Raw genomic sequence first — 22,406 nt, 5'->3', positions numbered from 1 at the left:
TCCTCTGATAGGTCACAAACAAAGTAGGAGTAGTGATTAAATTCATGCCTATTTTTGCCCCGAGAAGTAAAGTTTGGGAACTGTGTTTGCTGTTGCCCCGAGGGACTCTGCAGATGGACAGAAGGCAACCAGAGAAGACATGATAAGTACGTGCGCTCCATTTTAGAAACATTTCCTTAATCGTATGCCAGATCTCACGACCTCCTGACCTGCCTACGTCCCGGTGATGGAAATCCAGTAGCCGTGTTTTGCCCCACCACCCAGCAACTCATTAGTGCCACACACAAAACGTTCTATACGGTCTGCGGACGGTCGTTTTGTGCCAGTTTTAAACAATTATGCATTGTGATCTTCAAATGGACAGATGGGAGTTGTGGGTAAACTCGGGACATCCCTCATCAGCCCTCCATGATTCTGAAGCCCCACTCTCCCTCTGCCTCTGCGCCTTGCCAAGGAAAACGTGGCCGTTACTGTGCCCTTAGATGGCTGACGTTCGAGCAGCAGATGACGTGGTTTAAGTTTGCACGGCACCGGCTGAGTTGTGATGGAACATTAGAATGGGGTCCCTTTTACCGAGGAGGGTAAAAGGGTCTTTATGGAACCGGATCTTCTTGGGCCGTGGGCTGACACTGCGCAGCCTTATGCAACCTACTGTACTGTAGATGGGCTCCTATTGCACCGCGAGTCTAAGTCTGAGAGGGGTGGAAGGAGGGGCAGTGAGTGTTGACAGGGACTCGGAAAGACACGACCGGATGAGCAGCTTTCAGTAGTAAGTTACAGGGTGTCTGTTCTCTACACATGCACGCAAACATGAACATATTGTGGCCATAGAACAATAACATTTTATAATGTAATAAGTATAGAAATGGATATTAAAGGCAACTGCAAATATACATTTTTATCAAAATAGTACCTGAGGTGGAAGACGTATTCAGATCCTTTACTCAATATCACAAACAATACTTCATATTATTGGAAAAAATGTACTTAAAAGTATAAAAGTACTCACTAAAAGGGTTCTGTCATTGTTACATACATATTACTTAACACACTATTGTATTATTATTAAAGGAAACATGGCAAAAGCAAGTGCAGCTTAAAATAGCACTGTCTCAATTTTTCTCAACAACCACTCCTGGCTGTCAACACTGATCTTCGCCAGGTCCTCAGCAATTCACCTGCACATTTTTACGTCAATGTGATCAGCAGTTGTCTAGACAATTTAAACGCATTCAGTGATGCCTCTATTTAAAGTTGCATTGATATGTAAAATGTTGTTGTTCTCTTTTTTTTTCTGTAACTTGTAACCACACAACTCTGGAAACTACAGCTGTCAAATGAATGTAGTGGTAGAAGCCCAACATTTACAAATATTAAGTAACATATGATTAAAATGCTTTGATAAAGTTACGGTGCTTGAGTATATGAAGTTAGGGTGAACTTTTGTGCAAGTAATATGGGTCTACATGGAGGGAAAGGTTTGAATATTTTTTGCAACATAATGAGCAGTAAAGCATGTTTAAATATATCACACTGCTTAGTAGTAATGCTAGTGCAACCTTAAGTGTACTTGTGCAATGTCAGATGTAAACTTCCTCCCTTCTACCAAGAGCCTCGAGGGGAGTTCTGTGCTCTCAGGATTCAAAGGATTGGGTGACAAAGCAGACACGAGTCCATTATTAAATCTCCTGCAGAAAGGAAAATGTCTCAGAGGGACTCGTACAGGATGAGGAAATTACATAATTATATTTTTGGTGAAATCTTTGGGAATAATAAAAAAAAAAGAAAAGGGCCACTAGGCTTGGGAATGTTTACTGCTGTATTTCTCAGCTTCTCAGACTTCTTTAACCCAGTTGGAAATGAGGGTTACAGTTGTGATACAGCTCTTGGCATCTGATACACGAGGGCACAGCGCTGGGTCTCAATGGTAAGGCCAGAGCTGGATTAAGCATTTAACAGAAACATGAAAGGGCATCCCAGATCAGGAGTGGCACCCGCTCGACAAAGATTACTAAACCATGGTTGATTAAGAGGAAGACTCTTGACTGCATTTTGAAAAACGGCAACCTGTTCTCACTGGGGGAGACAGCACTGTATGGTACGCACTCTCACGACAAGTAAACGTCACTGGTTTGTGCCGAATCCAGTGAAGTGGTCCGTGCGTGGGAGGTCGTTCTTCTTCCTCTCGTGTTGAAGCTGATACACTGGACAGATTTGATAGTTGAGCCTGGATTAAAGCATGTCGTAATTAAACCTTGAAGCACCGATGGCAGGCATATCCGTCACAAATGACCATGTCAAAGAGAAGCTTAAGAAGAGATCTATCTGCCCATGTGATGTGTTGTTTTTTTTTTACGAGCAGGGTGTTGACAAGTGTGCGTGTGCGTGCGTGTGTGTGTGTGTGAGAAGAGGAGACTGCCACATTAAATCACATCATTGACACTCCTCATAAAATGCAGATGACAGCATATTTAATCAAAGTGGCAAAGGTGAGAGATGTTGTTCTGTGTACTCTCTCTTGACAAAGATCCAGCCCCTGCGATGGACAAGCCACCATATACAGTATGAAATATTAATAGAGACCGTAATTATCAGCGATGGCCCATAGGATTGCGTGGATGAGTCATTACAGTTATTGACATTCACAAGACACTGCTGGCTGAACAGGGAAGGGCGTGTGTTGTTTACTGCATGATTCGGACTATTTTAAAACTTGGGACGGCCAAAGAAGGTGAAATGTAATATCTCCACATTGGCTGCTGGAAAGAAGGAGTGTGGTGGGATGATGTCGACAGGTGGACCGCAGCCGAGTGCAGAGCTCCTGCCGCCCCAATCTGGTCAAATGAACTCAACTTTTTTTTTAATTACATACTGGTATTTGATTCATATTTGATTTGGTTTTCAGAACCAAACTAGACCATTTTTTTTCTGTTGTTGTCCTGACATCTCCCGTTCGCCTGATTACATAAATGTGTTTCCGTGTTCCCATTGATGTCCTCCAGCATTACTGACAAGCCCGTATTGATCTACGAGTTATGATGTCGGCAGCAGAGCAAACGAGCGGAGACACTGCACTCGACTACTACTCTTTCGAGTATTCCTGAACAACATGAATGGATCCGCCACTGTTGTTGGAGCCTCTGGCGAAACTCCAACCGTGGTCACCTCAGGACAAATTGTGAACGTTTGTGATCTCCCCGATCAGGCCCGGCATCATTAGGGTCAACATTTTAATTTGTGCAGAGAGTCGGAGTCACGCCTTCATCAGTCTTTCTGAAAAAGTGGACCATCTTTACCGGAAGGTACTTTTTGTTGTCGAAGATGAATCAGCATCCATGACAGCAGCACTTCTCAGAAATTGAAATCTATTAGTTTGCGTTTTGAGGAAAGCCCTGCTCCTATGCTTTTTTTTTTTTTTTACAGTAGCCATTTTGACATGAAATAGTAGCTACTGGTGTTACCAATCACATGAATTAAGGCTATGCGCCGGAATAGAAGTATGTGTTTACTTGCTATTTCCTTTCAAAATGGCCACAGTGTAAAGGGTCTATTGGCGTCTGGACAAATGATAATAGGAATTTCAATTAGGCTTTATTTTGACTGGAACAGCCGTAGTTGTACTAGTTTAGCATGCTAAGCTCGAGACCATGGTGAACATTATATTAATCAAACGTGAACATTTTAGCATTGTTGTGGTGTCTTAGCATGCCGACGTACCCCCTTACCTCAAAGCAATTTCAAATTTTAGAAATGGGGGATAGCTTGCGACTCTGCTGATACCACTAGCATTAGCTAGCGCTGCCTGCGAGATTGTTATGATGACGTAATTGTGTTTGTCTCTGCTGTGCACATTACACACAGCATACATCATCATCGTAGCCGGGGTAACGTGGGGATCAGTCTGTTAGAGGAGCTCACATGGGCCCACCGTCATTGGCTGCAGTTGGCGAACTCCGTATTCAAATTAAAAGATCCTTCCTCGGGACAGCTTGCGATATGTCTAAACAGTATTTCCCCAGCCTCTGCTTACCTGTCACTGTTGACACTCGAGTGAGGTCATTGAAAGAGTGTTTTCTCTGTTGCCATCACATGGCCCCCATGGTTTCTCATGGTGGGGAGGGAAGCGCGGTGCCCCCCCCCCCCCAACCAAGGCTGTTTTCCTGAAGGAAGCCCAGCTGGTCTAATGGAAACATGCTCATCCCCAGTGACAGTGAGTGTAGAGAGATGCTTCTCATCAACATTTACCTCGCTGCATGTCTGTGCCTGTTAATGCAAAAACAACCAGGACTGAAAAAGAACCCGACCGCTGAGACTTCGTTGTATATATAAACCTCTTCCAGTCTTCTGAGTGATGCGGCCCAATCTGGTCATGAAGCTATATCAATCTGTTCCTCTGGGGATATCTTTATACAGCCACTGTTACCGTACCTTTGCATCATACTGGACCGTCCTGGTCCAGAGGCCTTACAAGATCCACTAGTGTCCACAAGCACTCAGAGTCCTTATCGCCAATATGCCCCATACTTACAAATGGGTTGATGTAATGTTGCTGAAAGAGACTCGGCAAATTTGGTCCAGATTATTACCAAGTTTTGCAATATTTAAATAGCACAAATAACTCATTTCTGGACATTGAATGATGCACAGTGTACATATGCACAAAGAGCCGCAACATGGCAAAAGCATGGTTTTAAAACCCGGGTCCACCACTCCTTTTTTTTTTTTTTCCCCATTTGTGTAATTCTGCCTGTCTCGATATCAGCAACTTGACTTTTAATCACCGGGTCCTGGTGCTGCTCGTCTGGCATTGTAAGTGACGGGGAAAGTCAAAAGATCAGAACGCAACTTTGATCACCTGAGCTCTCGGCTGTAACGCTGAGCCCTCTCTGTGATGCGCGGCCGCTCTAAGGCGGTGTGCCGCTCCTCTCCTGTTACCTGTTCCTCTCCGTGGACATGGAAAACTTGCCCTGTTTTTCAGTGCCCTCCGAGAGTAGAGATGGCTTCCATGACACTTGTGGGTCTTGTACATTGCCTTAATTAGACCACACTGGACTAGACCTGCCCCTTTGTTTGGCATCATACCAGGAGGTATATTGCGTTTGCTTGGTGTTTCAGAAGTGCACAAATATACAATATGCTATGTTAAGGCACTGATTTAGTTGTATATTGCAGTGCCATTTGATTACCTTTAAGATGATAAGGCTGATGATGATAATACACGTGTGTGACTCAGACTAAATCTCAGTGTGAGTTTGATCACTAGAAACTTGCCCATCATGTCAACATCTACCCGGTATTTCTGTCTCTCTCTCTCTCCCCTGTCCGCGCCTTTCTAATCAGAAGTCACATGTCCTCTCCTGCCGAGCTTCTGCTGCTTTGTTTTCCTTATGGCAGACCTGCTTAAACCAAGCATAAGCCACCTCTGTAATCTGGGGCAGGACAGGGGAGAAAATTGTGTAGTGACGTAGGTAATAATCTTCTTGTTGGGAGAAATTGCATTCTGAGCAGAGTCAAGTTGTTATTTGAACTTGTTATTTTTAGAATGGAGAAGCTGTTTGCTTATTAACTGTAAAAAAAAAAAAAAAAAGAGGGTAATTTTAAAAAGTAAATCTTTTTATTTTGGGTACCTAAGCACAAGAAAAAAACGTATACTTTTTCAATTTGAGATTCATTCAATTTGAGCCATCCATGTGGCTTTGAAATCTCTTCACTCGTCCCTGCCTCTGCATTTTAAGGTCGCTGGTAGTTGACACCATGGGAAATGCAGCATTCGGCAACCGGATGTCAGAAAGGCCACTGTCGCAGCATTGATCCACCCATAAGGCCTGGAGCCAAGGAGATAATCTCACCTAGAAAAGGGAGAAGATGATATCGACCATCTGCTTCATCTGGAGGCCGGGGGGGGGGGGGCTTCATTGGCCCGCTGCAGCAGGGCAGAGCAGTGGGGATGATTAGGCCTCCCTGGTGTCCCATTCCACTGGGTGCCAGGCTCAATGTCACTACTGATTGGATCCTCTAATCTTGTTCTGTGTGAATTAAATCTTGAGTGGGGAAGAGGATGATCGCATTCACTTTGTGCCCTGATTTTTCTGTGTCTGGGTGAGTGCATCGCCGTAGCTCCAACTTCCTCTCTCACATGGTTCAGTGTGAGATTGATAAAATGGCTTCCGTGGTCCTGAGCATCCTGGGCAGAGATATGTATGTCTGACACCATTTCCTCCTGACTTTGTGCCAAGGATGCTCTACTCCAGGTGCTCAGGGTGACACACCCACACATGGAACCTCGTGGGGAAACGTGTTGACGAATAGTTAATGAGCATTTTATACTGAAAAAGTGGAGCCTCTGTGCTGGTGATGTGCAAAGCAGTAATTTCTCGGTGTTCTGAGTCACTTTATGAGTTCATTCAGAAGATTTGTTCGAAAGAAATGTTCACTGAATTGTTCTGTGCTTGACCGAAGCTCCAGCTGCACATAGTTCCACTCGATGAACTGCAACATGGCCGACCCGTCTGCATTCCTCATGGTCCCCATGCCTTTACCGACAAAAACGCCAAACTCTCTTTGCAATTCTGGATATTTTGAAAAGTTTCCCAACCGGATACTGGAAGCTGAATGCTGGTTTTTGAAGGACTGTTAAGACTTTTAAAAACTGATGTAGCTCAGCATTACTATTGAACTTCATCATCCCCATCTATCTTTGGACACTGAGCAAACAAGTGGAGTTTGATTCCAAGTTTTCTTTCCGTCTGTCTCTGTCTATACTCCAGAGGTGAGCAGAGCTGCGGTTGCCCAGATATCGTTATGGTAACCCTGGCTGTAGGCCTTTCTTAGCTCCTTTTCGTGCGGAGGCGGCTTCGTCCTGAGGGGGCTGATGTACCAGCCATTCAACGGAAAGATGTCAGCTCCATTCACAAAAACAGGCTCACGACATCGAGTTGCAAGTCGGATTCTTTTAACCTGGAGCCGGCAGAAGAACAGGGTACAGAAACAGACCCGTGGTCAGGGTGAATCTGCAGGGAAGGCTGGGAATATGTGGGTAGGAGAAGTGAAGAGTCGAATCTCCCATGTGTACATGTGTATGAGTGTGTGACTATGGAGCAAGGTGTTCCTGGAAAAAGATCATGCATACAAAAATCCTCACCTTAATATAGTGCATACACTTTTAAAGAGAGTAATCTTTGTGGAAAAATAGGAAAATATGCGTTGACTTGTTACAGCCAACACAATTTGGCAATGTATGAATGGCTGGCGAGACCAGTTTGGCGGTAACCTTTATCACTGAAGTGCTGGACGCAGTTCAGAGGTATCCATATCTCCTCAGCTGTCCTCGCAAACAAGCCCCTCTCAAGTATCCCCTGCACTTTAAATTCTCCATCCTTGAAATCACAGATGTTTGCGAAAGACATTTATATTCCCTTTTTCATTTCATTGTTAATCCCCGGGCTCCACTCACTGCGTTTAAGAGTCAGTTATTTTGCGGGGAGACCTGGCGAAGACCACTGTGAGATAATCACAGACAGAACAAGAATAAAGCAAGTTGCTAATCTGATACGTCACAATCAGTTCAACGAGGTTGATTCGTTTTAACTGTTTTGCGCAGGTCAGTCTACTTGGTCAGTAGGGCTTGTTATGATGGAGACAGGCATCACAAGTGGAGCTCAGGGAATGCTTATTATTGTTCATTGTTGTACCTCACTCGCTGTTGCACCTCCACCATAGTGTGCGACACCACACTGAGCCAAGTTCTCCCAGTGCGAGGTGCTATGCTGGCCGAGAGCCAGCGAATGGACATGAAGTAGGTATCACTTTTGTTTCCTGGCTCCGAGTGTATTTGTCAAGGTTAGAGGAGCCCGAGCCAGGGGTCAGTGGCATGAATACACAGCCGGTTATTGACGGAGATTCAACAATGTGACGGCAGGGCTGTAAATTTGTATTTGACTGTGGATTTGATTTGTATATTCGCATGAAAATGGGAAAAAAAACACAAATAGTAGACGAAAAACTGTAATTAAACTATAACTTAAGTGCACCGATGGACAAAAACACACAATGGCATGTAAGCGACAGTGTGCCAAATGCTTTCTTTGTTGTTGCTGCTTGTGTGTGTGTGTGTGACCAGACACACCCGCCATGGATAAATATACAGATTGTCTTTCAGCAGGCGTCGGGAATAGAAAAAGCCTGAATCCCGTCCAACATATTGTACCTGCTGGATTCTCCTATTCCTCCCCCGAGTGTCATGAGACATTCAGCTGTCAAAGATAGAGCCTAAATGAGTGTCAGGACGTGTGCGTGTGTGCGCGCGCAGATGTGTAAGGTTATTATTGTTCACAAATCTGAAACTAGAATGAAAACAAAACAGGGCAAAAGAGAGATAATACATAATAATGATAAGGTTTATAGAGGCTAAACTATGATAAAATAGTCATGCTACTTAAAGCTATTAAATGTAATGTAGTCAAATAAGTATTCATTAACAGCATTTGTTTCATTTGTGAAATATCTAACTAGTAAACCCCCAAATGATACTAAAAATAACTGTAATATCCCAGTTTGGTAAGAGAAGACACATTTCTTGGGGGGTTTCTCCGATCCCTAGCCAGAAATCCCCCCTCTCACACACGTAAACACACAACAGTAGAAGGTTCTGGCAAGCGTGTCAGCTGTCGGCTGTTTGTTGACATTTCTGATGTGACACTTTTTATTTTTGATGTGCTGGATAGATTGATTGCACAGAATTATTTGGGATTACAATAAGAAAGTAGTTGGATATTTTTACATTAAAAATCTTCTTTTTTTTAAACTCAAATTAATTGCATACGGGATATTTGGCTGCATCATGAGCACCAAAACTACTTTATACGTCACCTGTGTGTGTGTGTGTGTGTGTGTGTGTGTGTGTGTGTGTGTGTGTGCGTGCGTGTGTGCGTGTGTGTGCGTGTGTGTGCGTCCACCGCCGCAACTTGGATCCATGTTGGCACACCACTGCTGACTTTCTTCATGTTAATTGGTATGGCATATCTGCAGCAGTGGTGTCACACAGGATGGATTGCAACACGATCACCATCCAAGCTGCAGATTAAAGGCGTCAGATGAGTATCAGCGGTTTTTTTGCCCCATGTGCCACGAGTCTCTCAGTCCTCCGTCAACCGGCTGCTGTCATTGACTTGGCTGGCTGCATGAGACGGCAGGTCTCATCCAACCCACCATGGGCCTTATGCACTTGTCATCAGAATTATACAATTAGTTTGTTTTTTTATGCCACTGCAATCTAGTAAGATCTGTAATGGTGATTTTGATTCTATTTTATGCCAGTTGGGGTGCAAGTATTAATACTAAACTGCAGATTACAATGCATATAGTTCCTAAAATACTATTGCATTGCCAGTTATGACCTTATTATGAAAAGAGCAAGAGTAGCATGAGTTCTTATAAAGCAAGGTCAAAGCCACCATCAAGCACTAGTATTGACTCCTCAGAGAAAACTGTGCCGTCTGCAGATTCTGTCCCACTTCCAGAAATGTTGAGGCAGTGAGTCATTTTTTTCATGGACGTCACTGCTACTATGACCACGGTCACAATTATTTGCACCGCTTTCTCAGAAGTAACAAAAAAACAACATTTTGTGCGGGGATCTTCTGATCGGTTTCTGTAGGATTATAAACTATACCTAACAAAAAAAAAAACGGCAAGAGAAGAGATTAATATGAGCAACCAACAGTCTGTGCAGACCTTCCATAACAACTTATGTGAAATGAATAAAGGCTCATGTCCTCAGTCATCCCCCCTTCAACAAAAACACAGATTTACAGTATTAATGTCAGTGATGCCCGATGGCCTCCGCAGCAAACACGCAAGACAAGAATTTAGGTTCGAACACAGTGTTCCACAGTCTGATCGTTTTGCCTGATATAATACTGTTTCTAAATATGTTCAGGAGGGACGACACACACTTCCCCCCGAGGAATAAATGTGCCTGTGATTTTAACACTCTCCAAAATTATGTGTATAACCTTTCTCCAAGTGACAGTCATTGAGATTAAACAGGGTTTTCTCTGAGCTTTCATAAGAGCCATGCTACACTTCCACTAGTCTACTTTTTTTCCTCTTTTTTTCTCGGTTCATGCTGAGGTCGGGGGCATGGAATATGTCTGATTGCCCATATGTGTATGGAAACTGTTAGCCTATTTAACATTAGGCAGATAAATCAACTAATATGTGTCATATGCTGCTTCATCTGTTAATGTTTCTGTTCGCCCATCTAATGTGAAGGTCGACCTTGTTGATAAGCAGGTTCAGTGGAACTCGCCAGAGAGACGTCATCGCTCACATTGACAGCAGCTCCCTGGCCAACGCCGGCCTGTCAATTTCTTTCAAACAGTGCGTCCAACTGAACAGCGGCCATCCTTTCTCACTTATGTCACCGCAGAGGTCTTTTTATGAACTTTGGGTGTAATTTTATGGAAATCGAGAGGAATCTTTTTTCAAAGGAACCTGGAGCAAAATTATCAAAATGCATGAAGAGCCATCAAAAAACAAACAACGACAAAAAACAACAACCCACAAACTTCGCAGGGCTTTGCAAGATTCAGGTTCTGAGAGACAGATTAAGTGAAGAACAAACTGACACTTCTTTTTCTTAAACAGAAGAGAGGCGGCCCCCGTGTTCTCTCCAAGCCGGTGCTTTTTGTAGCCGTTTCATTGGCTAATGTGGAAAAAGCCCAGAGGCAGCAGCCGCTTCCTATGGAGAACGAAATCAAATCGGCTCACTGCCTCCCTGTGGACGTGTCTGATCAATAGGTCCCCCGACTCATGCTGTCAGGCCACAGCTGTGGATGGAAAACTCACTGAATATGCTGACAGATGTGTCGTACTGCAAACACAGGGTCGCCCCTTGACACATACTCATCTCACCTCTTGCTTTGTGGGTGTTTTATGCACTTTTGTGGTGGATTAGAGGAGTTGTTGGGTGGTCACACAATGCTGACTGCGTCCCCCTCTACTGCTTTATTATGTAATCCGTGTGTCCATGCGGTTCTATTGACAGATCATCAACCACAAATATATCACTTGTTTCTTAGAAATCTCTGAAAGAAGGGAGCAAATATGTGAAAAACAAAAATGGAAAACGGATGATTAGGGCAGGCTTTGAGTGAAGATTCATTCAAACTTTGTGTCTGTAAATCTCCGGCATTACAGTCCGGTTATTTCTACTCATGTCCACAATTCATCAAGACACTTCATGTCGCAGGAGACATTTATCTTCCACGGTTTCCTGAAAGAGATCAAAAGAATGAGGCATTCTTTCCACTGCTGGCACTGAAGATCATTTCCAGCGCAGCTGACTGATATAGCATTTTGGGGTCTCTGAGGACTTTCGCAGAAATGGAGTGAGTCAGCTTAGTGAATTAAAGTAAATGATGGTGTGAGCCCTGATGGTTAACAGCCTGGAATTTTGGGACGTGACTTCAAATCAGCACGTGTGACCACAGCAAAAACAGTTGAGCAGGCCTCTGCTCACCAGCTCCAGCTGTCACACGTTTTGTGTCAGAGTGCAAATCCTCGTATCCACAGATGTGTCACTCAGCTCATGTACAGATAAAATGCTTCAATAAATTGTTAATCAGCTCAAAAGTCCCACACACAGACACACAGTAACTTATGAAACGTATTTGTCGTTTACAATCAATCAAGTTTGTGTTTTTATTTTTTTTTTTAAAAGAACATAAACCGTTTTCAACAACTGCGATGTATATGTACAGTATTTGCATTATAATTTACAAAAGATTAAAAAAAAATTCTGTACAGTCTCTAGTTTGTGCAGAAAGGTGTGACCCTGGTAGAAAAATGAAACGCTAAAACAGGAGGAAGTGTCAATGTGAGAACAGATAAAATGTTTTCATAGGTTTCCAGAGAAGCGGTACAGAGTTATGGCTTCCACTGACTTTATCCAAGCATTGAATGTATCACAATAACACCCAGAGTAAAAAATAAATAAATAAAGTAAAGTCTTGTGTAAGACTTAAGTCAAGTGTGCTGTCGGCATACAGGATTTTTGACTGTGACAGAAATATGAATCAACTGACCGGATCTTTAATAAGACGAAGCAAGGGCCCACTAAAAAAAAATCCTAAAAAAACACAAATAACTTCACAAGACCTGCAGTGGTGAAGTGAGAGGGTTAACTTAGGTGTCCAAAATCTGCCGTGCCAAGAACACTGATGTTAACATGAAGAAGAGACTACGTCAAAGTCCACTCAAATTAATCATTGTTTCTGTTAGATGAGGAAAAGTTCAGGTTTCAAATCAACATCAACTAACAGATGAGTTACGGTTGTCTCTTAAATATATCTACAGATTTGGCTTTAGGTTGAAAAATAAAATCATACTTGTCTATATCTAAAAAATAACATTATAGGCTGCATCTGCAATCTTCAAATGGATACTTTAAAAGACAAATAATACATTTTGGCTCCTAGATTTCTCTCTGAACATACAATATGTAACTTAGCAGCACTTTTCATCGACATTCGTAAACTCCGCTCAGGGTTCGAGCTTCCTGCTGTCACATTCCCCCACTGAACTGTATTGCACATTAGAACATGGAGACCTGCAGGAAGCGGCAGTATACTAGTGCACAGTGAATCACCTCTGAATGCTTCTTCCCGTGACATCTAATGCAGTGTGTGCTCAGTCGAAGACTAACCTGCCGAGTGCCTCCACCGGCACGGAGGCTTTTGTTTAAGGCACAGGTTGCAAAAGACGCTTTGCACTCAGAAAAGATGATAGGTTTGAGGCGCACATAGTACTCGTGCTCGTCATCTGTGCAAGACATCTTTCCTGCCTTGCGCCGTGAGCACACACACACACCAAGACCATCACACCAAAATAAATAAGACGTTGCTAAGAGACCAGCTCATTAACAAACTTTAGCCTTTTTTTTGTGCAAGTGATTGTGACGTTAGTAGCCTTTTAGCATAAGATTGTTGAACTAAATATGATTAAAAATTTAAATATTCATGTTGGCGTTTGATATCAAATCTCAAAACTCCCAGTTTAACTATTATTTTTTTGAAATAAAATAATAATAAATAATATTAATTTAGTTAAGCGAGACCAAAACCCCGGGGGACATTTAGGCCACGAAAAAACTTCTATTACATGCAGCTCAATGTAAAATGTGCAACCTGGAAATATGTACTTGAATAAATTAACAAATGTAATCAACCCAATTGGCTATTCTACTCAAAACATTTAGCTTAATAAGGGCAGTATGCACTGAAACAGACCGCACGGTGTGTGTGAGTGAAGGCGTCGAACCCATTTTAGCGTCATGCAACATAAATGTACCACCACTATGCCCATATATTACGATTGTACTTCGTTGGTGTCTTGTGCATGAGCTTCTGCATAGAGAATTTCAAACTTCAAAATCACAGTCTTTGGTTAGTGTCATGCATGATGGACAGCAGCAGGACCGACGTTCAACATGCCCTGTGGTAGTGTTTTTGAATCATATTTCTGATTCAGCCGTCAAAGGTATTGATTCTAAAGGCAAAGAGTCCAGATTGGATTCACAGTCCGACACCGCATCTGTGTTAGTGTCCTCAGGTGCACCAGCCTCAACACTGCTTATCTGCCTGGTAGCATCCTCCTCAAACTCCTCCTCCAGCTCCACTTTCTCGAGAGCCACCTCGTTCTCGTAGCAAAAGGAGTTCCTCAAGCTGGAGGCGTTGGACTTCTTCTCGGCCAGCTCCCTGGCACTACAGTCGGGCGTGCTGGGCACCTCATAGGTGCTGTTGAAGCAAGAGTAGTCCACCTTGTAGTAGTTCTTTTCTTCGAAGAGCACCGGCTCAAAGCGGTGGCCCCACAGGATCTCGCTGGCCACGTACGAGCTCCGACACTGCGTGGTCATGGCTGTGGCCTCGACCATGCCTTCCAGAATCACCACGATCTCAAATTCCGACTTCTCCAGCTCCCGTTTGCTCATCTCGAAGAATGGGCTGTCCTCGTCAATCTCGTGCACAATGGTAATTGGAGACACCAGGAAGATTCTGTCGATGCCACTGTCGAAGCCAACGTCGATGTCTACCTGATCCAGAGGGATGAACTCTCCCTCTGCGGTGGTGCGGGACTTGAGGAGCTGAGCCCTGACGTGGGCCTCCACCAGGTGACTCTTCCTCAGGTTGCCCACACGCCACATCAGGCACAGTTTGCCGTCCCTCATGGCCACTGTGGCGTAGTGGCTGAAGACGAGCGTCTCATTCCTCTTTTTGGGCTTGGCCATCTTGGCCATGACGGCGCCAATGATGAAAGCATCAATGATGCAGCCCAAAATGCTCTGAAAGACGACCATGAAGACGGCCACGGGGCACTCCTCTGTCACATAGCGATAACCGTAGCCAATTGTGGTTTGGGTCTCCACTGAGAACAAGAAAGCGGCGGTGAAGCTGTCCACATTGGAAACGCACATCTGAGTCTCATTGTCTAAGTCCCCGTAAGAGAGGGCTACCACCCAGAAGCCAAAGCCAAAAAACAACCACGACAGCAGGAAAGAAAGGCAGAATAGGAGCAGCATCCAGCGCCAGCGGATGTCCACACAGGTGGTGAAGATATCTGCCAGGTACCGCTGGCCTTTTTCACTCATATTGATAAACTGCACATTGCAGTGACCATCCTTCCTGACGAAGCGGCTCTGACGCTGGTGCTCCGTGTGCACCTTGTTGACATTGCCGTTTCCGTAGCCATTCGGCACGGCAATAGTGGCCAGCTTCATGCCGTCTTCCTCGGAGGACACGATGCTGTAGCGGTGGCTTCGCACACTCCCCATTGCTTCCGCCTGGGAGGGCTGGGCCTGTTCTGCTTTGGAAAACAGTCTAAGTTTTTGGAAGAAGCGTTGGAGAAACAGTTTTGAATGATCCCGGGGACAAACTCAAGCGGAAAATGTGAACACCAGGATCAGATCCTGCAGGGAACTGGGGAGACTGGACCTGGGCTTCTGCAGGTGCGCTGCGCACCTTCGGTGAGGGCAGGTCACTCCTGTCAGACGGCTGGTTTGGACCTCATCAGTGAAGTGCGCTGTGGAAGTTACACACAGAGGGGAAAAAAAGTTTTAAAGTAATTGGCAGGAACCAGAGCAAAGATCAGCAACATATCGGTGTGTGGTTACCTGCCGTCTAAATAATGGATTGTACACTCAAAGTTAACGACACTATGCTGCCTGCATACATTGACAATATACACAGGGTGTACAGTGCACCCAGTATGTACAGGAAAACCATTGTTTGTGCATTATCAGCAATAGATTAAACATATTATTCGAGCACTCAGATAGCTGACAAAGTGGGGGAGGATGTTTACGATGGTTAATGTTGGCATTAATTATGCAGGTCAGCCCACGGGGAGCTGAGTCAAATTACAGATCAAGTTCATGTTGATCCTGTGAGCCGCTGGAACAGAGAATAAAGCGCAAGTGTCAGCTCTGTGCGGATGTGTCTCTAACCCCTGCACACAAGTAGGAACACAGTGCATCCACTTCTGAAACATTGCCGTTAAAAAACCTGTTCACCAATTATCACACCGTCTCATCACGTGCATACGCACGGCCAAAAACTAATTAACAGCCACAGTTCCACACCACCGCACCGTGTCACAACATTAAAATCACCCTTACGGCTTTTTCGGAGAGGAAGGGAGACCTTCTCTGAAAGCGACAGTAACCTTGCATCATATGTAATAGAGCAACAAGGACAGCTAGATTAGATGCGCTATTGACCTGGTGTGTGTGTGTGTGTGTGTGTGGTCCGAAAAGGTCCATTAAAATGTAACACCACAGGCTACAGAACGTCATGGTCAGCCAGACATGCTCTTGCTTGTGCCAAAATATCTCTCCACCTCTGCTGTAGAAACGATCTCATCCGAGTGTCACTGTTTTGTGTCAAAGTGAAAAGGCCAAGTGATAAAATACATGCATGGATAAATAAATGCAATAAAGTGTAGGAGCCTTTTCAGTAAATACTTACTTTGTTTTTGGAACTGACAACTTATTTGTTTCAAATTGAAATGTGTTGTTAACGCGTACCATTTTATTCCATCGCCTCAACTCTGTGCCTTGTGATGTGGAATCAGACACGCGGGACGTACAGGTCCTGCACACGCCTGCATCATCTTCGCTTTTCACAACAGATGATGTCACCGCGTGGCCAACTACAAATAGCCACCTGTCACGCAACCTTCAGGGAATATGGGGCCTCCATTCATTCGACAGCTCAAAGCATGCGAGGAAAAAAATGTTGTTTAATGGATTTTAGATATGGGCTGCAACATTCACAATGCACTGACATATTTAGTGAGGAAGAAAACAATAACAACAACCAGTTTACTTCATCCTGAACAGGACGCTGGTCACTCTACACCGTTTTTCCTCACATTTCATATTTGTTAGACAAAGCGTTCGACGGAGGCAACACAAGGCTTCATGGACGTCTAGGATGCACAGCATCGGCCACATGACTTCACTGAACACGAGTCAACATCAACAGGTCGGCTCTAACACACAGAAGGGTCCAGGGGCTGTTTGTGTGACTCTTTGTCGCTTTTTATCTGACGCAACGTTAACACTTCACAGTGCATATGTGAAAATCAAATCTCTTAACTTTTGAACAAGCTGGTTCATCACAAACTGAGGTCTCCCTCTCCCTTCTCTTATCTGTTCACTGCATCGCCTCGCTCAGTACCGCAGGTTGGTGCATGGTGACAGACGGAGGCTTCCAGAGGCTGCACGGCCTGTGATTGTTTGTTTTGCATGTGTTCTCAATTAGTGCCAACAGCTGAGGCAGATGGAAACTGGTTACATAAAGCTGCTGCTCCACTTTTTTTTTTTGATCACACAAATCAATAACTGTGGCCAATCATTCAGCAGACTTTTGTTCTCAGCTTTTATGTGTATTTCATAATAGTGCATTTGGTTATTGAACAAGTTCACAGAATGTGCATTCTTTTTCATTTCTATATTTATTTTTAATTATCAATAAATTCGGTTGGTGTATGGAAATCACGAGTTTCGTTGTTAGTTCATATCAAGGACACATTATGCAGTCTTCTTTGTCCCGGTAAAATAATAATTATAATAATAATAATAAATTCATGAGAAACATGTATTGTGTTAAGATTCAGCATGAAACAGGAAAAAGTTTGTTTCATAGTTCAAATAAATGTCATACTACTAGGCAACAGAGCATGCAGTTATATATATATATATATATATATATATATATATATATGAATAAATAAAGGTAAATATTATCTAATTCTTGTCTTATCTCGGGTCACGTCGCTCCCATAAATAAGGATAAATATTTCCAGCTCATTGCGCCGACTGTACCTGTTGGTCGGTCCTGCAAATCTGCCGTTTTCTCCTCGTAATAAGTCCCATATGCGCAAGACACGCACACGTCGTCTCTTTTATTCTCGCTGCTCTCTTGTCGTGCTCTCTCGACTTCCAGGCTGGCGCTGTAATTTCTGCCATATCCCTCTCCGGCAACACTGAAGGAGATATTTGCCAAAGACCGACTTTAACAAACACGTGTGCCCTGACCCCGCCCCCGTCGCGGCGTCGGCCAATGGGAAGCTGTCGCGCCTGTCCGAGGCTCTTTGGTCCACACGGAGGTGTTGTGTTTTATGTTGGAGTTGGAGACACGAGGGATAAAATCCCTTTTTTATCTCCCCCTCAAAGATATCTGGAGAGGAGCGTCAATCTGAGCGTGGTTCGCACGTGGTTTGTGGAATTTGTCAGATTACTTAAATTAATTAACCTTAATTGGAGTTTACATGTCAGGAGACACGTGTTTTTGTGTCATTTCTGCCTCGGACTCGAGAAAAGTACAGGGTTTTGGCGCAAACACACCAACTTCTAAGATGCATGGAGAAGAGGGGGAAAAGTCTAAAAACAGAGGTCCAAACACTTGAAGTATGTAGAGCTTCCGTCTAAAAATAAATCTGTGTTTACCTCAGAAGTGTTGCGGGAGTTTTGACTTCCTTAGAATCAAACAAACACACTGGGCCATGTGGAAATCATCATCTACTTTGTGAAATCTGTGCTGTGTAGTGATGTTGTTGAGTGTTCTCAGTGAACACAGGGTGGCGCTGTAGAGCTGCACTGGCTTCGCATAGTGTGACTGGCAGTGTTACTATAATTCATGAGAGAAGGAAAAAAATCAACCTCCAGAGACTTTAATGAGGACAATTAGACTGTAATTACAATTTTATTCATTAAAAGCTTAAACAAAAACATACCAAGTTATGTACAATGTGAAGTTACATATAAATATATTTACAAGAGCACACATTGTCACATTATGCACGGCGGTGTAGTGGTTAGCACTTTCGCCTCTCAAGAAGGTTCTGGGTTCGAATCCCGCTTCAAACCAACCAGGGCCTTTCTGTGTGGAGTTTTCAATGTTCTCCCCGTGTATGCGTGGGTTCTCTCCTCTCTCTCTGGCTTCCTCCCACATGCTCCAGCCCCCCCGCGACCCTTAAATGGATAAAGCGGTAAAGGATGGATGGATGGATGTTATCACACTGTCCTTAAAAAAAGAATGAGAGGGAAACAGTCCAGCTTGCTCTGTGATGTATGCAGCTAGAAGCAGGTTTGGTGTATCACCTCCTCCGTGATGTCACGATTCAGCTGACCAGCGTGTCCGTTCCTCTTGACCGACGGTCGCAGTGAACCGTGGGACTGACTCCTCTCGACGGGACACTTCTCTCTGTCGTGCTCCTCTGCACTGAGCGGGGGCACCGGCACCCACGTGGTCTCGTTGAACAGGGCGTAGTCCACCTTGTAGTGCCTCTTGCCCGGCCTCAACATGTCCTCGAAACGCTGACCCCAGCGGATGTCCGCCGGTGTGTAGGAGGTGCGCGTCTGGTGGAGCATGCCCGTGGAGTCCCCGGGGTAGGTGAAGGACACCACCAGCTCAAACTCATCCCCCAGCAGGTCGTCGTGGCCCAGGCTGTAGAGTGGACTGCCGGGCTCCATTTTATGAATAATGGTGGCTGGTGTGGGGAGGACAACGTCTCTGTTCTGGATGTCCAGGTCCTGGAAGGACATTACAATGGTCCCCTGGGGCTGTTTCACATAGCGGACCAACTGGGCCCGGGCTACCCCCTCCAGGATGTGATTGCCTCTGAAGTCTCCGAGGCGCCATGACAGACACAGAGCCCCGTCTCGCAGGTTGACCACGGCACAGCTGCTAAAACCCACCGTCTGAGCTCTCTTACGGGCAGATGCCATCTTAGCCACGACGGCGCCGATGACGATGGTGTCGAGGAGGCAGCTGAACACAGCCTGAACTGTTACCAAGATAACGGCCACGATACAGTTCTCAGACGTCCCCCTGAAGCCGTAGCCTATAGTTGCCTGGGTCTCCATTGAAAACATGAAGGCCCCGGTAAAGCCGCGCACATTGTACACACAGGGCTCGTTCTCTGCATCGCCAGTGTCTCCGTTCACATATGCAATGAGCCAGTAGCAGAGGCCGAAGAAGAGCCAGGAGAGGATGTACGAGAGGGAGAATACGAGGAGCATCACCCTCCAGCGGATTTCTACGAGAGTGGTGAAGATGTCCATGAGGAATAGGCTCCAGTCTCCGGGGGCCTTGAGGAAAACCACCGGGAACCTGCCATCTTTCTGCATGTAGCGCAGCCGCCTGCCCTCGTTTCCATCTTGCTTGCCCAGCGTGTGGATCGTGGTGAAGTGGGTATCGACGACGACCTGCTCGCCCCTTCCTGTGCTCATTTTGACCGGTCCTCTGCAGACAGACAGGGACGAGAAGGAGTAGCACCGATCAGCATTACAGTTTATCAATAACAGTGCACTCATGGGCAGGAGGGAAAACATTTTACTCATTACATATGACTACAATGTAAGAGGGTTAGTTGAGCTGAGCCCTTCTTGTTTGAGCAAGCAGCCTACAGGTCAGTCTGTGCCTCAGGCTATCGGCGGCTTCCAGATCTGGGCGTGAAGACGTTCTCCAAGAGCACCAGTTTTTCTACCTGGTTGATTATTTACCACAAGTTCCATTTCAGTCTGGAGACTGTCCAAATCACTTGTGCTAAAAGCTCTCCATAAACACTTTCACATTATAACCAAATGTAATCATGCAGGGAGGTTTTCCTTCCAGCTTGTTGCAATAAAAGAGCTATTAAACAGTTTGACTTTCAGCTTGGTGGAAGTATTAAAGCTTATGCATAAATCACAGTCGTGATTTCTCCTTGTAAGAATCATGAACCAAAAAGAGTATAAAGACAAAATTCAATCAATTCCATAATTCAAGACAGCACATAGAGTATTACAACATGGAATAGCAATACAATATACAGACAGAGGTTAGGTTTGATACCATAAGGTTTGATTTCTAATAATTTGATAATTATTAAAGAATAGTTTAAATAATAAGGTAAAGTAATAGGGATCTTCTCTGGAGGATGATTGTCTTTTTGATCCACTTGGCTCATCGCTTTCTTTTTCAGATGGGATGCGAGCCACACTGTAAAAACGAAACCTTTAAATTGATCACCTATATATGATATTGAATGAACCGTGGTGTTGTGGTCTCATGGCAGTTTTGCAGGGGTTTTCGCAGTAATGGCGTCTGCAGAACAATTCTAAAGGTTGTTTTTTTAACCACACGTTGAGCCATCTTTCCTCCTTAACTGAAGCATGACGTATCTGAAGGAGAGTGTTTTGGTTTGTAATTATTTGAGGCTCGTTGTCCTCGTCAGAAAATCAGAAAAATTGCATGCGGCTACTCAGTCATGAATCTCTAATCGATTCTCTCAGACACAAACAGGGTGGGCGGCTGCAGTCAAAAGCTGCGTGGCAATTTGTGTTTATCGATAACATATCCACTGTATGTGCTTTCACCTTCAGCAGCTGTGAGGCCGAAAAATGTGCAGATAAAAGAAAAATATCTAATCTTGGTTATCGTGAGAGTGTTAATACAATCAATGTCTTTGCCCCACGAGCTCTAAGAAAATATGTCCTGGTTAATCGGGCAGAACCTCCACCTCAGTGTGGTGCTGTTATTAACCTATTTCTGTCCTCATGAGGGTAAATTATTATCCCACAACCACCTCTAACAGCTTTCACCTCTATATGTCACTGCATGTGTCAAACTTTAACCACACCGCCTTCTTTTCAATGACACGAAAAATACAACAAAGTCAGGGTTGTCACTGATGAATCTATCCAGTTGATGTGTGAGTGGGGTTTTTTTTTTCAAGCCATGTTCTTCCTTGCCAGAGGTCGGTCGGACTCTTATCTCAAGCTTGTTTTATTGCTTAATTGTGTCACTTGAGAACACGTAGTTGATGTCTCTCTGGGTTTATGATGAAGGGCTCCTCAACAGCTCTATTCTCACACCTATGGTGCAACTGCAATCTGTCTGGCTTGTAGTGTTTTTGCGAGCAGTGTGAAGTTGTTCTTCCCGTCAGCGAAAATAAGATTTTACTGTAGTTGGAATGGAATTCTGTTGGTGGCGGGCACAGTGACTGGGCATGCGAGGAAACAGTAAAGTCAAAGATTGTGCCAATCTGCACCGTCACGCAGAGTGACACCTTTTGGAGGAAAATTGTTTCGAAACTTGAGCCAAGTTCAAACGGTTCATAAAAGTAATTGTTGTTTAACACAAATTTTCACTCTTTTTTTTTTTTTAAATCCTCCGATCTTCAAGATCTGTTTTTGTGCATACTGAGGGTTTATTTATTTTTGGTTCCTCGCCGACCTTTTTTATGATTCTTTTTTCTTTCCTGGTAGAACAGTTGCAGCACTGAAACATGGTGTATTTCCAATTCTTTTTTACTTTTAATGCCCTGCAAATGCAGTAAGGAAAACCTTATGATAACTTGAGATCACATTTTCAACACTATTTTTTAACAACTATTCCTATCATGTATAAGCTTCAGCTGCAGTAAAATATAGTGTCAAAATGTATCATCATGCATTTTTTTTGTACAAACCTAACGAATTTTTTTTCTTTTAATCACAGAAATTCGAAGAATTACATTGCTGTCTGTATTCTTGTTGATTACTCTCAGAAGCCCTTCAATAACCTGACATTTCAATGTTCAACTTACCGGTAGAGTAGAAATTAGAGGATCTCAGGTGTCACACGAGCCCATCAGTTGTGCCAGGTATTAGGCGATGTGCTGTCAAAGTTACCTCTGACTTTGGTTGGTCGCAGAGTGTTTGGGGGGCCGGCCTGGTTCTGATATCGCAGCAATCACTTCCCGCTGAAACCCTATTGGACAAACTGGAAGTATTTATGACCTGTGGAATATTTTTAGAGCTTCCTCAGGACAAAAACATCAAATGCCCCGTTTGTTCCAGGTGACGTAATATACTGTAAACT

The 22,406-nt window shown here is 44.2% G+C and overlaps 2 protein-coding genes across 2 annotated transcripts; both read right to left on the bottom strand.

Annotated features, from left to right (window-relative positions):
- Positions 1–11,671: 11,671 nt before the first annotated feature.
- LOC118289399 (inward rectifier potassium channel 2-like) lies at positions 11,672–17,532 on the bottom strand. Its single transcript, XM_035616368.2, has 2 exons — positions 17,384–17,532; positions 11,672–15,078 (listed from the first exon to the last, which is right to left on the bottom strand). Exon 2 carries the CDS (start codon positions 14,828–14,830, stop codon positions 13,514–13,516), a length of 1,317 nt encoding a protein of 438 aa, XP_035472261.1. The 5' UTR covers positions 14,831–15,078; positions 17,384–17,532; the 3' UTR covers positions 11,672–13,513.
- Positions 17,533–18,250: 718 nt separating this feature from the next.
- Positions 18,251–22,268, bottom strand: LOC118288980 (inward rectifier potassium channel 16-like). The gene is made up of 2 exons (XM_035615597.2): positions 22,132–22,268; positions 18,251–19,805 (listed from the first exon to the last, which is right to left on the bottom strand). The coding sequence occupies exon 2, from the start codon at positions 19,790–19,792 to the stop codon at positions 18,638–18,640; it is 1,155 nt and encodes a 384-aa protein (XP_035471490.2). The 5' UTR covers positions 19,793–19,805; positions 22,132–22,268; the 3' UTR covers positions 18,251–18,637.
- Positions 22,269–22,406: the final 138 nt, after the last annotated feature.

Source organism: Scophthalmus maximus, chromosome 17 (genome assembly GCF_022379125.1).
Source record: "Scophthalmus maximus strain ysfricsl-2021 chromosome 17, ASM2237912v1, whole genome shotgun sequence".
NCBI lineage: Eukaryota > Metazoa > Chordata > Actinopteri > Pleuronectiformes > Scophthalmidae > Scophthalmus > Scophthalmus maximus.
The sequence above is the reverse complement of the archived record's forward strand: the minus strand, read 5'-3'. Positions and strand labels throughout refer to the sequence as shown.